The 17,435-nt window shown below is 39.2% G+C and overlaps 1 protein-coding gene across 7 annotated transcripts in view; it reads left to right on the forward strand.

Moving 5' to 3' along the window:
• The first annotated feature begins 2,823 nt into the window (after positions 1 to 2,823).
• Positions 2,824 to 17,435, forward strand: part of birc6 (baculoviral IAP repeat containing 6) — a 101,729-nt gene continuing 87,117 nt past the window's right edge. For 6 of the 7 annotated variants that reach the window (XM_067475878.1, XM_067475905.1, XM_067475912.1 and 3 more), the window contains exons 1-4: positions 2,827 to 3,260; positions 7,620 to 7,801; positions 12,508 to 12,645; positions 16,936 to 17,129. In XM_067475878.1, coding sequence (XP_067331979.1) covers positions 3,050 to 3,260; positions 7,620 to 7,801; positions 12,508 to 12,645; positions 16,936 to 17,129 — 725 coding nt within the window. In that variant the 5' untranslated portion in view covers positions 2,827 to 3,049. Of the gene's footprint in view, positions 3,261 to 7,619; positions 7,802 to 12,507; positions 12,646 to 16,935; positions 17,130 to 17,435 lie in introns of all 7 variants that reach the window. The other variant, XM_067475930.1, reaches the window with a different exon arrangement.

A 17,435-nucleotide genomic window follows, 5' to 3' on the forward strand; every position in this document is an offset into this window, starting at 1 on the left:
GTGAGCATCAGCATCTCTCCCCTCCGCTCTGCTCTCCCTGTCTCTCTCTCCTCTCTCCCTGCTGTGCCGCCTAATCGGCCTGTATTCTGTATCCACCTGTCACCTCCCATTCATAAGCCCTGGCCACCTGTCTCTCCCTGCCAGATTGTCTTCCTGTTATCCCACGAAGGAACCTGTTTTTGTTTCTCCCGATCTCAGAGTGTTTTGCCTTTCCTCATATCCGGGTGTTTTTGCCGGCTTCCACGTCTCCCCGGGGATCCTCTGTTCTGCTACACCTGCCTGAAAAGATGTTGTAAGTGACTATTGCTATTCAGCGTTTCCGTGGACTAAGAGATTTTGTAATTTCTTTCCTGGTCTCTCAGCCGCCTTCAGTTTCTACACTTCTCCTCCTGTTACCTGTGCGCAGACTCCACTTGAGGGACATTACTTGCCACCCACCTACAGTAAGAATCCCACTCTCATTGTAGTTTATATTGAATTTTTGCCGTTGCTCACTATCTCTGTCCTCCTCAGACACTCCAGCACCTGCCCCCATCGGTCACTGCAGTCACACACCCCCCGCGGTCCTGTCTGTCCACCTGTTCCTCCACTCCTCGTTACGCATAATAAACTTATTGCCTTCCTATTCCTTCGCTTGTTCTGGGCTTATCTGGGTTCCACAAATCATTCTTAAAAAGTTCCTGATAGAAATGGGGAAGAAGTTGGTAAGTGGCTGGGCAGAGAAATGGTAGGAGACAGAAGAACAGACTGAAAACTGCACTGGATTGTGACAGTGACACTTTATAATTGTTAACTTTACGATTACTTCATGTAATATGTATTTGCAATCAAATCTTTTCATTCACTGACTGTCTGAAGTCTTTAATTCACAGATAACTGAGGATACATTGAATTGTGAAGTTCTGCCAGGCCTCAACTTAAAACTGAGGTTTTATCTGATTTCCAGAGAATGAAATGAATGACATCTGCTCAGCCTAACAGATGTCAGCCCACTGCTATACTGTCACAAAAACTCCCTGATAGTATTACCAAAAATCAAGATGGCCATGAGTTATTAACATGGTTATTAAAGCAGGTAAAACACCTGAACAAACATTTTATTGAAAATTGAAAAATTGAAACTATAGCTGTGTGTTTGAGGAAACAACTGGCATTAATTAGAAATGACGCTAAACCCTAAAGTGAGGAAACTAATCTCAACTGGTGATACTAGATGTAAGCAAATGCACGTGTGTATATATATATATATATATATATATATATATATATACAACTACCAGGGGCAGGTAGGAACAGAGAGCCAGAGAGCGGGTACATACGTACAGAAACCAGTCAAGAGTGGATAGACAATAAATCAAAAACGTGTGCACATAGAGACTGAACGAGAGCGGAGATAAAGCAGAGGTGCACACAAACAAAGACCGAGCAAGGGCTGTAATTACCAATAAACCCAAAGGGATAAAGCATCAACCAAACCTAACTAAACTAAAGTCACGAGAAAACAAGAGTCCAAGAAAAGGGAGCCAGGCAACAACAGTTCATATTGTGGATAACGGTTATCAGTGTCTGTAAATTCATGTTTAAAGTATAGTCAGTGAAAGGGATTTAAGGTCCTTTAAACAGTCTCAACAATCTCCACACAATAACCCATAAAGATGAAATCCATCAATCTATTTTCACAAGTTGTGTTTATTGCCTGAAGAAGACGGTTATATATCTGTAAACAGTTGTCTATTGTTTGGACAAAGGACTCAGTGCCTATAACAACTGGCCTATGGTTGGAGAGCCTACTGGAAACATCTGCAACTACACCCAGACACTAGTGCTACAGAGTCAGTTTAAAGAACTGATGATCCATGGACCAGGAAAGCAAGTTTGTTGGCAGCTAAAGTTACTAAATGTTCTGTTTGGGTGGTAGATGATGTAGATAATCAGCCTACTAAACAAAATCCAAATCAACCAATTTTTTTTTTTTTTGTCCTTCCTAACGCCCCTAAACAAAATCAACCAATAAAAAAAGATTTTTGGCTCAGCCCTTCACCATGCTTGTTTTGTTTACAGGCATCCTTTGGGATACGAGGAAACTGTTATTGTGTGTAACATCTGTCATGATATACACTGATCAGGCATTATGGCTATTGTATGAATTCTACTTTTACAAGGTTATATTGTTTCAGTTTTTAGGTTGAAACTCTGAAAAAGGTGATAATTCCACTGTGTGTTTATTATTGAGTTCAAAGTGGGTAGTGGTGTGGTACTGGAGTGCATTATAAGAACAGGTGGTTCTAATGTTTTGGCCACCTCATTCATTTTAAATGGCTTATATAAAAATCATAATCCTATGTCTAATAGATGTACTGTATATTATGTAGGGCAGCCCTGCTACCAGACCATTTATACAGTACAACACTTTGAAATAAACAGTTACCTTACTATTGCTTTTTTGTGTCTGTCGAGAATCGATCCTACTTGAGTGATAAAATTAAACACCTGCAAAAAGTGACTTCAATTGCTTCGCAGTAAGAGAACATCAGATCGATTCTGTTGGCAGCCTCTGAACTTTGACAAGCTCTGGCGGTCATATATCAACCATCTTGTTGAAGAGTAGCCTACTTTTTGAGCATCGTTTGACGTGTATGTGGATTTATTGTTCACTGCGATAGTGTGAAACGTGTTGTGACCGCATCACAGACGCGTATAGAGGCCAAGCAACTGCTGAGATTATATGCTGCAGATGATGTTTCCACTACTTCGTCCACCGTTGTTCTCGTTAGCACTCTGTGTTATCGCGGGACGTGGAGAAAGATACGCCAACTCCGTTTACCTATCGTGTAACTGACAGAAAGCCCAGCCTGGAGTTCCTCAGCGCTGATGGTGAATAGCCACTGCTGCGGTAACGGGCGGAGGAGAAAGAAGCCGCAGAAGGAGTCAGTAGTGGCACAGGACTGATAAGTTAGTTTGGAGTTATACTTGTATATTTAGCAAGATTACGTGTTTTACCGGATACGTATAAACCCCAGAGGGTACGGGAAGGGAAAAATAAGGAAAGATGGCGGCCGCGGCCTCGCCGGGCTCGGGCTCGTCCACCTCCTCAGACTGGATTGTACTGAGAGACGGTTGCCTGCGTTGCGACGAGGAGGGCCTGCGAAGCCTGTCGTACCACCCGGCCCTCAACGCTATCTTGGCCGTTACCAGCCGCGGCAGTATCAAAGTAATTGACGGCACTTCAGGGGCCATTCTCCAGGCTTCAGCTTTGCACGGTAAGCGCTGGAGCCTTCTGTCAAGCCCCGACACCCACAGTTTCACTCTGACAAGCCAACCACGGACTGTCAACAGACCCTAAACACGACACAGGCGGAGTTGTAACCTTAGCGATCTAATGGTAACTGGGTTTAGCGGTTAGCGTATCCTCGGGCCTAATGCTAGACAACTAGCTACGCTCTTCGGCACACATGATGCATTATGTTAGTGCTTTTTGTGCCAAATGTCCCCAGACGTTGATCGGTTTGTGGGGAAATTTAAACTAGTGTTACCGTCAGTCCTTATTGAACGCCGGTGTTGGCGGACTTACTGTTTACCGTAGCTGCAACATAATTACTCACGCAAGCTAAAGCAAGCTAGTTCATTTAGCACAAGCACTAGCTAACCGGGTAACCTTCCCTGTTACTTTCAGTTTTTCCAGGAGTCTGTCACGATACGCTGTTAGAAGAACAGTTCATATGTTGGGTAGATGAAGTAGCACATCTACTTTTCCTTAGGTAAAGGTGGCTACTACAGTGTATCAGTGTGAATTAGTGTGACAGCCTCAAAGGTAGAGAATGGGACTTTAGCTAAGCTGCTTGCCTGCACAGCGCACCGTGCCGTCTGTCAGTCATTAGGAGGCAAAGGTGTGATGCTCAGAGTAAACTGTCTTGATGCTGTACAGGTGCTATTGTCGAACATGAGTTAACATGGACAATTCAGACATGTAACCAGTTGAACCCCTGTGATGGTGGCGTTGCATGTCAGGGTGAGATGTTTTATCACCCTGTAATGACAGAATATTACTTGTAAAGTTTCTGCCCTCTTAAAGTTTTCTTCACACAGCACTGATCCATTGATTGGCCTGTAGACAATACTGTGGCGTTAACTTACTGTTCAATTTGTTTACATCCTTTCAAGTTAATCTGCTTTGGAATCCCAGTCTTTCTGGAGAAGCCTTTATTCTGACTTTAATCATTGGACAAGAGTAATACATTTAAATGTTACATCAGGCAAATCATAGTATATTAGAAGCTGTTTCCATGTAAACCATTTCTTGTGACAATGGCTCCCCCCTGAGCCAGTATTCCTTTTGTGTTAGTGGGGCTGTAAACTGTAACCAGTATTACTCCACATGTAGTCATTCACATAAATACTGTATAATTGTTGAACTGTTTATTTTTCACTTGGGCAGCATATTTGGAACATCGCAGCCAATTTAAAGATTGTTTCATATGACTTAAATATAATAGATGCCACTTGGTTTGACAGAATATCTGTAAACATGGTTGTTTATGTAGGCTACCGTGTTTTTCAGGCCAAGTTTATGTAATAATGTACATGTTAGTAACACAACACCTCTTGAAAGTAAAAGAGGAGCAATAACCAAATATACCTGTACTGAGTTGTTTTATAAGACTCTCAGTTTCAGGTCACGGCTTGCATATCTCACCATTCAGTGTCTGTTGGTTGTGTTAGAAAGAATGTTCAGCCCGGTTAAACTTTTTCTGAATGGATGTTTGTGTGTTTAGGGAAAATGGGGCGATGGTAGGCTGCTGTCTGTGCTTTCCAGTTTTGTTAAAGTATGACAAAACCAACAGATATGTGTTTTTAATGCTTTCTATTCATTTTGCTGTTTAATTCATCTTTCCCCATTGAAAGAAATATTATAAGTCTTACATTATTACATTACATTAATAGCACATTATAAATCTGTATTCTACGCAAACAACACTATAGTTTGGAGGGAAGAGAAAAAAATGACTACATTTTAGAAAAGTAGCACTTTATTACACCATTTACAATTTTTACACTTTTACCTGTGTAACCTCCACACAAATTCTAGTATTATAAAATCTAGAAATCTTGTTTTGCTTTCATTTTGTTGTGCTCTCATGAATTGATCCACGGACTGAAAAAAGATCTCATAAACATTATTAGTAGTATCATCAGTCTTCAGTCTGCTTCTGGATGCAGAATCCTAAATTTATTGACCAATCCAGAATAAAGTTTAATTTTGATGATAGATTTCATCTTTTTTATGATGAAGTTAACAGCATGCATGATTGTAGAAATATTTTTCTGACTAGCTCACTTTTTGCTGATGTTCAATACATGGTAATAGGCATTATGACAGTTCCTGTGATGTTCAGGGCCACAGGGAATTTCGTCTAAACATGTGGAAATTTAAGTGCCCTGAAGTGCAGTCTTCTTTCCATTAGGGACAGTATGATTTTTTTTTTTTTTGACATTTTAGCGCTTCTCAAAGTACAATGTCCTTAAATTTGAGTAATTTAAATTGGAGGAGGAAGCTACTTTTATTAGCTGCCATACTACTTGTAGTTATTAGTATAGATCAACAGCTTTCAGCTTGTCCCTTCAAGGGTCGCCACGTTGATTTGGCATGAGTTTTTATGCCGGATGCCCTTCCTGCCTGTATAAGACCAGCTTGTCACTACAACCCTAATGTAGAAAACATGGAACATTGAAGCCAAACATTGAAGAACAAATGCATGTCTACATTTGTAATGTTGCCTCCAAAAAGGAAATCATTTTTTAGGAAATGTTAAAGGGACAAATCTGCTTCCTCAAATCATTAACTGAAATAATTACCCGTGCAGATGTGGTGCCGCGGTAGCTCAGTGATAACAGCACATTCTACCTGACTGCAACATCCACGGTTCAGTTCAGGCTGGAGATCTGTGTTGCATGTCTACCCGTGGTTTCTGTCTGCCACTTCTCTATCAAATTGAGGGAAAAAAATGCAATAAAAATCTTCACAGAATAGGTTATGGAAATTGTTAAATGAGATTGTATTTTTGTTGCTCTCTCTGTCAATGAAGATGTACTTACAGCAGCATCACAGTGTTACTTTCTCAACAAGTCCCCCCACTTTCAGGTAACTCTGATAATAGGATCTCAGGTTTGGATTTTTTTTTTTTGCTGTGGATTGTTGATCTTAACTATGTAGCAATGAAGGGAACAGTCACCTTTATCAGCAGAATGTGCAGCAAAGCAACAATCATGGGTGACGTGTACCTATTTAAATAGGTGCATTGTGATAGTATTGGGTTTAACCCCTTTTTGCATTCAGAAATGTCTATTTTCTTAATGGTCTGACAAGGTGCTGGAAACACTCTGTTGGTTCTTGTCCATATAGAAGTTGGTGCAGATTTTTTGGCTACACATCCATGATGCAAATGTCCTTCCCGAAGGTGCCTAAAATATCCCAATATCCTATGCTAAGTAGCCGTCAGAAGATGGGTACACTGTGGTCATAATTGGATGGACATGGTCAGCAACAATACTCATGTAGAGTGTGGGATTTAAATGATGGTCAATTGGTACTGAGGGCCTAAACTGTCCCCCCATAGCAGGGCTTGACACTAACACCCACCAACCCTTCCAAATACAGGTACATTTTACCAGCCAAGAAAATCATGTAACCTACTGTACTTAGTAGAGGACAAACAGTGGTGAAAAGGTGAAGGGGGGTCTTGCAGGCAGAGAGCCTGGGAGAAAAAGAACAATTCTGTTGATGCAATGTGTGAGGACATAATCTACCCCCATAATCTCACACACACACACACACACACACACACACACACACACACACGTAAGATGTAAAATCAAGTAGTTTTTTGAAATTTGCTCAGTTTATACTGATTACACACAGTTGTTTCTTTGCTCTTTTCTAGTATAAAAGTGTTTTCATACTCTATTACAATATTTAGTGTTGTTATAAATATTTAAAAAGTGTTTCCCTTGCTACTTTATTTTTTGGTTTAGTTTAAATCTTTTCAGTTAATATTCTACACCCTTGCACCACGTTATATGCTGCAGGTAGCTACTCTTTGACAGCATATTTTCATAAAAGTAGCAAAATATGCACAACCTTATCAGAGCTAAATCTTTGATAATGACATTTAGTGTTATACATTCTATGTAGTCCTGAATAGTAAGTGGTCATTTACATTTAAAAAGGTTGTCTAGTTCAAGTAAATGCTAGCACAACAAACTGCAAGTATTGGGCTAAAAAAAAGTTTTTTTTATTGTGAGCAAATGAGGGTGAAACTGAATGTTTTCCATACGTTGGTGTTTAGTTTAAAAGTACTTTTTAGTTTGTTTGTTGATATCAAGGCCCACGTTCTGTCAGTCACCACTTGTTTAGCCAAAGGTTCATTCTCTATAGTTAAAGTGCAGAATTTAAATGTATAAGAAACACTGACATTGTTTGTGTTCTTGAAGGCATGTGTCAAACAAAAGAACCAACTTATAATGTTAATGTAAAATAAATGGTGTTTGTTTTTTTTTTGAGGCTGCTTCTCCTTCAACCCTCCTGACAATATGTTCTGTTTTGTCTTCTATTCCTGCCGCAGCTAAACCTGGTGGGCGTGTCAGGTGTCAGTACTTTCCCGCAGTGGACAAGGTGCTTTTTGTGGATGACTATGCAGTGGGATGCAGGAAGGACCTGAATGGTATCTTGCTCCTAGACACAGCTCTCCAGCCTCCAGTGGCTAAGCCGGAGGATATGGTTCAGCTGGAGCTGCCGGTCACAGAGGTAAGAGAGGAGTTCACAGTATGTGTGTAAAAAGCTAATTAGTTGCCAAAGTACTGACTTGACTTGACTCTATTAGACTTTTGTGATTATTCGGTCAATAAACGTTATGGATAGTACCTGCTACTTTTTGGTATCACATTAAGGTTTCAAGTGAGCTAATAAAATAGCAAAGTTAAAAATGTGAAAAAACTGCACACCACTAGTTGGTCAGAGAAAGTGATACTACCACTGGCTTTGAGTGCAGTCGTCTTTTCCTCAGAACCATGAAGAAGTGTTCAAACTCTCCTGATTTAAATTTTTAAATTTTTCCTTTTTTTCTGCCAGCAGCCTTTGGTTTTGCTGCCTCTATGCTCTTCCAAGTTTCATGTAGCATCGCTACTTTGACCAGCTACAACTATGGTACTGAAAGCAAATAGAGTGGAATCAATTTGAGCTTGTACCATGTGGAGGAAAAGTGCTGTAATACTCACAAACAGCATTGTAAAAAGTTATTCCAACAGCAGCTGTTTCTTCTTTGGTCATGACAATCTTAAAATATTTCCCCTGAAAGTCGTACTCTAATGCATGCAATTGGCTAATGCATCACCTTGCTGGATGACATCACGTTGCGTTAAACACAGTGTCGATACAAACACTCCTCATTTCAGATATGCTGGTCTCGCTCTCAGTAGCTTAAAGCTATAGTGTGAAACTTAAGCTAGTGCTTTTGTGAGACATATAGTCTGTCCTCTGTGTTCTGTCCAACTGTTTCTCTTAAGCACTGATACAGCTTAGCTTATGTCTTAAAGCTCTGCTCTGTGCAAAGTAAAATAAATAAAACGATTAATTTATTAAAATAAATATGAATGACAATAAACTCGCAATGATCATCCCCACATTAACACCACCTGGTGGTATGAATATAAAAATATTAAATATAACAATATTATGATCAAATAAATGGTTTTTATGTAACCCTTATTCTTTTATTAATTACTGTACATGCTTTCTCATTGTTACCGTAATCAATACTGTTACAGTATCTTAGCCTTATTTTTTGAACTACTTTATCACATTCTGACTGTGAATGTGTGCATATCATGCATGCTATTAAACCATTATTTTTCTATGAAGGATTATCTGTGCCTTGCATGAAACCACTATTTAAAGCTCTGTAAAGCCCAGCTTTCTTCGACACTGACGTTTCAGAGCATATCTAACTACAGTACATCCTTCATGCCTTTCTCACTTGATGGAAATGTAACAAATGCAGTAACACAAACTCTGTGATCAGGAAAGTGGAATGTATTATGCAGTTGCCTGATTGGGAAAGTGAAAAATAAAGATGATTGTCGCCAAGCCACAAATTGGTTAAAATCATATTTTATTATATAGCTGCACGCATTGTGATAGATCTTAAAGTGCAGATGATCTCTGATTTCAGGAGAACCAAAGACAGTGTCATTTTGTTTTTAATTTGGATTTATTTCAATTTGGATTTCATTTGAGGAAGACATCCATTTTGACACCAGTACCAAAGACGTCTCGCCCAAAAGTCTTGGGGGCTACAGACTGGTTGCGCTGACCTTACATTTGATGAAGATGCTGGAGAAGCTGGCGCTTAACCATCTCAACCCTCTGGTGCAGCCAGGCATCGAAGTTGAGGATGCTGACATCTTCCTCCTGAACAGGCTTCTCTCACCTGGAGTAGACTGGGAGCTCAGTGAGAGTTATGTTTTTTGACATCTCTAGTGCTTTTAATACAATCAAGCCTGCGCTTCTGAGGGATAAGATGGACCAACACCTCCCCACCTGGATAATGGATTACCTCACAAACCGACCACAGTATGTGAAGGCTCCTTATCTGCAACACGGAAGCCCTGCAAAGGACGGGTCTGGCTCCATTCCTCTTCACCATCTACACTGTAGACTTCATGTTCAGCTCAGAAACCTGTCACCTGCAGAAGTTCTCCGACTCACCCATCGTCGGTCTGATCATAGACACGAACACTCTTTACCATCACCAGGGACCATGCAGGGAAAGGACATTGAGAGAGTGGACTCTTACAAATACCTGGGTGTTCACCTAAACAATAGATTAGACTAGACAGATAACACAGATGCCCTTTATAGGAACGGAAGGAGCAGACCCCTTCTGCTCAGCATCCTAAGGTCTTTTGGAATGCAAGGAGCACTACGACCTTTTTTGACTGTGGTGGCCTCAGCCATCTTTTATGGCATCGACTGCTGGTGCAGAAGGACAGGAATAGACTGGATAAGTTGATTAGGAAGGCCAGCTCAGTCCTGGGGATGCCCCTAGACACAGAACGAATCCCACCCCCTGTATGACACCGTGACATCTCTGAGCTGCTCATTCAGTGACAGGCTGGTACATCCTAAGTGCCTGAAGGAGTGATATCGTAGGTCTTTTTTCCTGGCTGCTCACAGACTTTACAACCAGAGCTGCTCACAGTGAACCAATGCACACTATATATATATATATATATATATATATATATATATATATATATATATATATATATATATTCCTACTACTTATTATTAAACTGTGCAATAACATAAGCCCTAGTTTGCTTGTTGATTGTATACTTATTTGTACTGCATACTGACTTTTTTTAAAAAAGATTTTCCTTTGCTGTAACACGGAATTCTCCCCACTGTGGGACGAATAAAGGTTGATATGATCTGATCTGATCTTATCTTATTTGATGCTGTTCTACCTCTGTTTACAAACTTCACCATAACTTCATGAATCATTAAAGACGTGGATCCGCACTATAGACAATACATTCATCCTGTGTCAACTTCCTGAGGAATGATCGTGTCTTCGAAAGCTTTACAGAAATGAGCTGCAGACCGACAGTCAGACTTGAACTTTGCGAATTTGGCAAATTATCAGTTGTCAAAGATAATTTGCCAGAGTGTAGAAAATATTCATGTAGCTTCTCAGTTTGCTTATCTTTTAGTACTGATCTTTTAGCACTGATTGAGGCTTTTTCTTGTTAAAACGGAAGAATCGAGAAACACACAGACAGTCTTTAAAAGATTTCCAGCAGTATGGTGAGCAGAAGGGACAGTGAGTCGAGGGTACAGGTGGGTATGATAATATAGAGGAGGTTGGAAAGGTACAGAGAGGCAGGGTTATGGATGGGATCAGGGTGTAGGCTACTTTCCTATGAAGAAGACACCAAGCAAAACCTTTTAGCGCGATGGTGGAACGAGCTACCAAACTCTGCACGCTCAGCTGACTCTCTACCAATATTCAAAAAACTGCTGAAAACAGAACTCGTCCGCATCTTCCTATGCCCTTAAATCTCTCTTAAATCTTAAAAAAACAACAAAAAACAAAACAAAATTCCTTTCTACTCTTTCACGCACTTGTATCTCGTAAACTGTGAACACTTTTCTAAGAGGACTTTGCTTTGATGTTTTCTCATTGACTTAGATTCTTGCTGCCTTGTACCTCACTTGTAAGTTGCTTTGGATAAAAGCATCTGACAAATGACTAAATGTAAATGTAATGATCCAAAATTCAGGTGCAGCCTGCAGGTAAAGAGAGTTTTAATCAAGATGTAGTTTCTTTTTATGTTATAATTGTCTTTTAAAATTCAGTGTAGACTGTTTAAATAACATGCAAAAGGATGGAATAACACTCCTGCCTGTATTTTTATGCATTATTCAAAAGCTTGTTTGATTGATGTTACATCAATATTTTAAGCTACTAAACATATTTGTGAATCAGGCTGCCTCCTCAGTGTTGGATCAAGTACCTTGTTAAATGTAAGCTGTAAAGTCACAGCACAGATGTTATATTAATGTGCCAGATAAACATTTAATGAACATGTTATTTTTTCTGTTGGTCATCTCCATTCTCTAGTTTTATCTTGACCTGTGATCAGATCAGTGTTATTGTATAATTGTCTTTGATTTCAACTTTGATTTCAAAAGCTCATGTGTCAAAGCAAATTCTGTAGTTGGTTCAAAAGAAAATTGCTTAGGAAGGAATAACATACTTTTTTATGACCCTATTATTAGTGGACAACCCTTTCTACCAGCTGATCCACATTTGCCCCAACATGAGCAGTTATTTTGAAAAGAAGGGATTAGTTTTTGTTGTTGTTGTTACAACATGTAAATTTTGTTTTGTATGTTAATTAAATATAATAATTATTGTATTATACTTCAATATTTTTTAAATATGACTGATTGTAAACTTATTTGTACTGTACGATTTGTAAAATTGTGCTTATTTGTATTGTAGACTTTTAAAATGTAGATAGATTTTTTTTTTTTTTTTTTTTTTTTTTCCTTTTCCATCTGTTTTTTTTTGCTGCAGATTTGCACAATTTCTCTGCTGCTGTAACAAAGAAATCTCCTCACTGTGGGACGAAAAAAGGTTTCCTCTCTTAATTGTTTGAATCCTCGTTTCTTTTATTTATTTTTTTAATAGCCCTGCATTTTCTATTTTGGACAAGTAAGTTTGGCTCTCAGGCAACTAAGACATCTTAGCCACTTGCCCTCAAAGCCTTATTGTCAAGCCCTGCAAATGTCAGTTTTACGCTGACGCAAAGCTGAAAAGCTGGTGAATCTACAATTGAAACAAAACAAGAAATTATGTTGACCATAGCACAATCAAGGTTCTCTATATATACTGTCTACACTTTGGAACTAAAATATTTGTGTGTGTGTCTTTATTTTTTTCCCAGGCCCAGCAGATGTTGTCAGCCTGTCAGGAAAAGATAGATGTGTCCAACACAGAGGGCTATGAACTCTTTATCACGCAGCTCAAAGAAGGCCTGAAGAATACCTCACACGAGACAGCAGCCAATCACAAAGTGGCCAAGGTTAGTCTGAGAGCCTTGCAAAAGGTGATTGTGCTTCAACATTATATCCTGTATAAACAGAGATGTACCGTTTGTTTTCATATTAGAAAGTTTGAATTTTGGTGTCGACAGCTCAAAGTCACCATGTGTCACATGAGAAGTAAGAAGACAGACTGCCATTAAAATTGCTTTTAAGAACTTCAAAGTAATGCGTTGTATTTGTTGTATTGCCTTTTGGTTTTTGTGTTGTTTTTCAGTTACTTTCAGTTACTTCCTATTTAAACTCAGTGGTAATTTTATAGGCTGTTTTGTCATTGTCATGGATTTCAATATTTTCATTTATTTTAATTTTAATTCAATACCTGTACTTATTAACATAATTAAAAGTAGTGACAAAATACTTTCTAGGAATATGACATATCAAAGTCTGAGTATACTTATCGTACTTTATTATTGACAGCTTGCAAGTAAAATTGTAGTAATATGGTCAGAGGATGTGAGCAGTGTGTCCCAGAGATGACATAAAATCTTCCCTAAGGTTGTAGGGATCTGTGGGGTCACACACACTCATGTGAGCTGCAAGACGAAATCTAAAAGCATTTTAATTCACAGGCAAAGCTATTTGTAGAAACTGAGACAGACATCTTTCCTGTGTTGTTTCAGAAGTGTGTAACAGAAGTGGCCAGTCAGCAATTTAGACATTAGATGAGTGACAGAAAAAAATGACTGAACTGTACTGATTAGCCCTACTGTCCGATCAAAGGAGAGCCATGACTTGTCTATTAGCATTGTTATTTATTGTAATTTGACTACCTGAAGGGCTTTGCAGAGCATAGTGAATCAGATCAAAGCCAAGCTGCTTCACAGCAGGGAGATGGAGAGCTGTGGTAAGTGGAGAGGACTGAATACAAAGCCTGTTTCACATATGAACTCTGGACAATGTCAGGTAACATCAATCTTGGACATTGTCCATAGTTGAGTTTCTCACATGTAACACATAGCAGGAGAAACTGCTCTTTTTTTCAGCATGTGGTCAGCGCACACACTGTAGCCATGCATCTAATAAAAAAGCTTCTCTCAATTGTAGTGCATGTCAGAACGTCTGTTTTACAAAGGAACTCCGGACAATATTAGGAGAACTCGGCCTGTCATATAGTCTGGAGTGGGGTTTCACTATGTAACATACAGCGGGAGATTGTCCGATTCAGAAGTGTCCTCACGTGTGAAACTGTATTTGAGAAACTGCATCATACAAAACGTGAGCAGTTGTAAACCGTGTTTTGTTTACAGCACATCAGAGCTGTAGATCTTATAACAAAAGGAATTGTCAGAATTGTCCAGTGCATCTCTGAAAGGGGCCTGGTATCATTAAACATTCTATAACATAGCTGTCTCCATCAGTTAGCCTAATTGTCTAAGATCCTGAGATATTTAAGATTCAGAGTTGTGGTACTGTAATTCGTCTGCTTATGTAGTGCTTCTATCCAAAGTGCTTTACAGTGTTGCTTCACATTCACCCATTCAGTGGCTGTCACACAAGGTGGACATGGAAGTTGTTCAGAGATTATCACATAGCACCGTGTTTAAAGTTCCTTGTACCAAATCTGAACTTGTGAAGACTGATTTTTAGTGCTATAAACCTTCCTCCTGGAATGAGCCGAAAATTGTAGGCACTTGTTTGAGTTACTGTGAAACTTTACAAAGATACAGTTCTAATATCGGTGGTTGTTTTAATTAGTGTTCCTGTGTATGTGTGTACCTGTGTGATGGCTATTGGATCAGTGAAATGTATCATCATGATTTTGGGTTGGTTAAATTTGTAATTTGTTCCCAGGTCTCTCTTCACAAAATGTAACATTACTGTTAAGCTACTGTATGTTCACATTTTTGAGTTGGTGCCAGATGAACTTGCCAGACACTTGACTGATCATGTTCACACTTTGCAGTGTAGATTAAAATCCATGCTCAGCCCATCGAAACATGATCCGCTGTGTATACACAGTTTGTCAGTATAGTCCTTGTCCAGTGCAGCTGATGTAAGATCCCAACAGAATCACAGGACACCTTCAATTTAGTGACTGTATAGCACCAAATTCTCTATAGTTCATCATACAAGGGAGAAAAAAAGGGAACAGGAGCCCTGAACTTTGGGAGGGAAGATGAAATATAAGGTTTAAGAAGATAAGGCAAGTATGAACAGAATTTCTATTAAAACGATCTTTCAGGCTCGGTGACAAGAGCAAAATAGAGGTTTTATGCGCATGTGCTGAAATATTGCAACACAACACATTTGTTAATTTATGGTAATTTCTATGTGAAGGTCAAGTAAAACTAATTACCTGACTAAGCAGAAGATACAAAATAAATAAAAAGATATTATCCACACAATAAAATATAAAACAAAATATAATAAATTGCAATTTGAACTACTTGGCAATTAGAAAGAAATTGCTATTTATTTCACCATAAGCAAATTTAGAATGACTCATTGCTGCATTACATTTTTCTTGGATATACTTTTTTTTTTTACCTTTGCATCATTACAAGATTTCTCCCACAAGAAAGGACGGTAAAGAAATGAATGTCTGCTATCTTCACTGCCACTACTTTTTTTTGTGCTCACTTGGCATCAATGAAAAGTCCGGCTGATTCATGAGAAGTCATAATATAACTGTTATAGTTGGACATTTTGATTGACAGCTTTTTAATTTATTGAGTGTTCTGTTAATTTTTCCAGACATAAAAACCCATAATTGCTTCCTAATGGAATCCCTGATACCATCTAATGGTTCTACATGGTGAAAAAATTATGTTAGTGCTGATTAAACATTTTTCAGCGTATAACACTGATTGTTGTGCAAATTGTGCAGGCGATGTACCAGACGGTGCATTTACTCGATTTAGTACAGAATGTTCTGTTTGATATCAGTCTTGATTCTGTTTAGTACATAAAATTTACCAAAAAAGTGCAGTGCTGCTTATACAATGAGAACAGTCTGTGTTGGCAGGCGATGAATTAAAAATTGGTATAAATACAAACATTAAATCGATGGCACTTTCTCAGTTGTTGACTGACAGATGGTAACAAGATTGTGGGTATCAGAGGAGTATAGTTTGAGTTTTATGGACTCTCAGTAATTAGTAGAACACTGGAAAAGCTAAGGTTACTCACACAATGAACACTAGTTGCATTATAGTGTGTCGACATCCGTACAACAAGTGTTGGTCTAATCAAAGTACTGTATTTTAGAAAATCCCTTTCAGCGGTCGCCACAGCGAATTATCTGGCTCCATCTATCCCTGTCCTCTGCATCCTCTTCTCTCACACCAACTAACTTTATGTCCTCTCTCACTACATCCATAAATCTCCTCTTTGCTCTTCCTCTAGACCTCCTGCCTGGCAGCTCCAACCTCAGCATCCTCTTCCCGATATATTCACAGTTTCTCCTCTGAACATGTCCAAACCACCTCAATCTGGCCTCTCTGACTTTATCTCCAACACATCTAACATGATCTGTCCCTCTGATGTCCTCATTCCTGATCCTGTCCATCCTCATCACTCCCAAAGTGAACCTCAACATCTTAAGCTCTGCTACCTCCAGCTCTGCCTCGTGTCTTTTCTTCAGTGCCACTGTCTCTAAGCCGAACAACATCTCTGGTCTCACTACTGTCTTGAACATCTTTCCTTTCATTCTCACTGATATTCTTTTATCACACAACACATCTGACACTTTTCTCCACCCGTTCCAACCTGCCTGCACTCGCCTCTTCACCTCTTTTCCACACTGTCCATTGCTCTGAACCGTTGACCCTAAGTACTTAAAGTACTAAGTATTGCACCTTCTTCACCTCTGCTCCCTGTAACGTCCCCATTCCACCAGGGTCCCTCTCATTGACACACACATGTATTCTGTCTTACTGCGCTTTAATTGTCTATACCAAATCGATATAATTGATTAGTTCTCTTTGATGTTTTTTTTTTACCACACTTTACCAAAACCGAAACACTTGACTACAGAACTACAGAAAACTGTAATTTTTTAAAAAGTAACTTTGTCTAGTTCCGCAGTTTCAAAATTGACCTGGTATGGAATGGCTTTATAGATTTGCGTATTGGTTAATGTAAAAAAACATTTTTAATGTATGAAATGACCTAATTTGCATCTCTGTGAATGTCTCACCAAGGAGAATTTTGAACGTGACTCTAAGTTGTATAATCATGTACTGAAAATATACCAGTATTTTCTTTTGAGGCTGGACAGTGTTCGGATAGGTCTTTCTAATCTCCTTCTGTCTCCTTCCCTTCCTCAGTGGGCAACCGTCACCTTCCATCTTCCCCACCATGCGCTGAAACTGGTAGCTGGCACCATTGCGACCGAGCTGAAGAAGATCAACCAGAACGTAGCTGCTTTGTCTGTGGCCTCATCCATCATGGACAGACTTTCCTACCTCTTGTCAAGCGCCAGACCTGAGCTTGGGGTGGGCCCAGGGCGTTCTGTAGATAGGTGAGAAAGCAGCACTATAACACAAAATGATAGTAAACGGTAATGTTTAGTGGGCTACATGCTTCTTTTGGTCTCTTTAAATACCTGTGTCCACAAGGCTTCAATCCTTCGTCCAGTGACTGAGGGTGTGTTCCATTAAATGTGATACATCAGGGTTTCTGTGACTGAGAATTGACTAGTTGGCAAAACCATAAGAACCTAAATGCAAGTAGAACACTTTAAATAGGTCTCTATTACAGAATTCTTTTGATGTTTGAACCCTGGTAGTATTTGCTTCTTTTTGTCTTTAAAAACATAACTGTCTCT

This window comes from Channa argus, chromosome 1 (assembly GCF_033026475.1).
Source record: "Channa argus isolate prfri chromosome 1, Channa argus male v1.0, whole genome shotgun sequence".
NCBI lineage: Eukaryota > Metazoa > Chordata > Actinopteri > Anabantiformes > Channidae > Channa > Channa argus.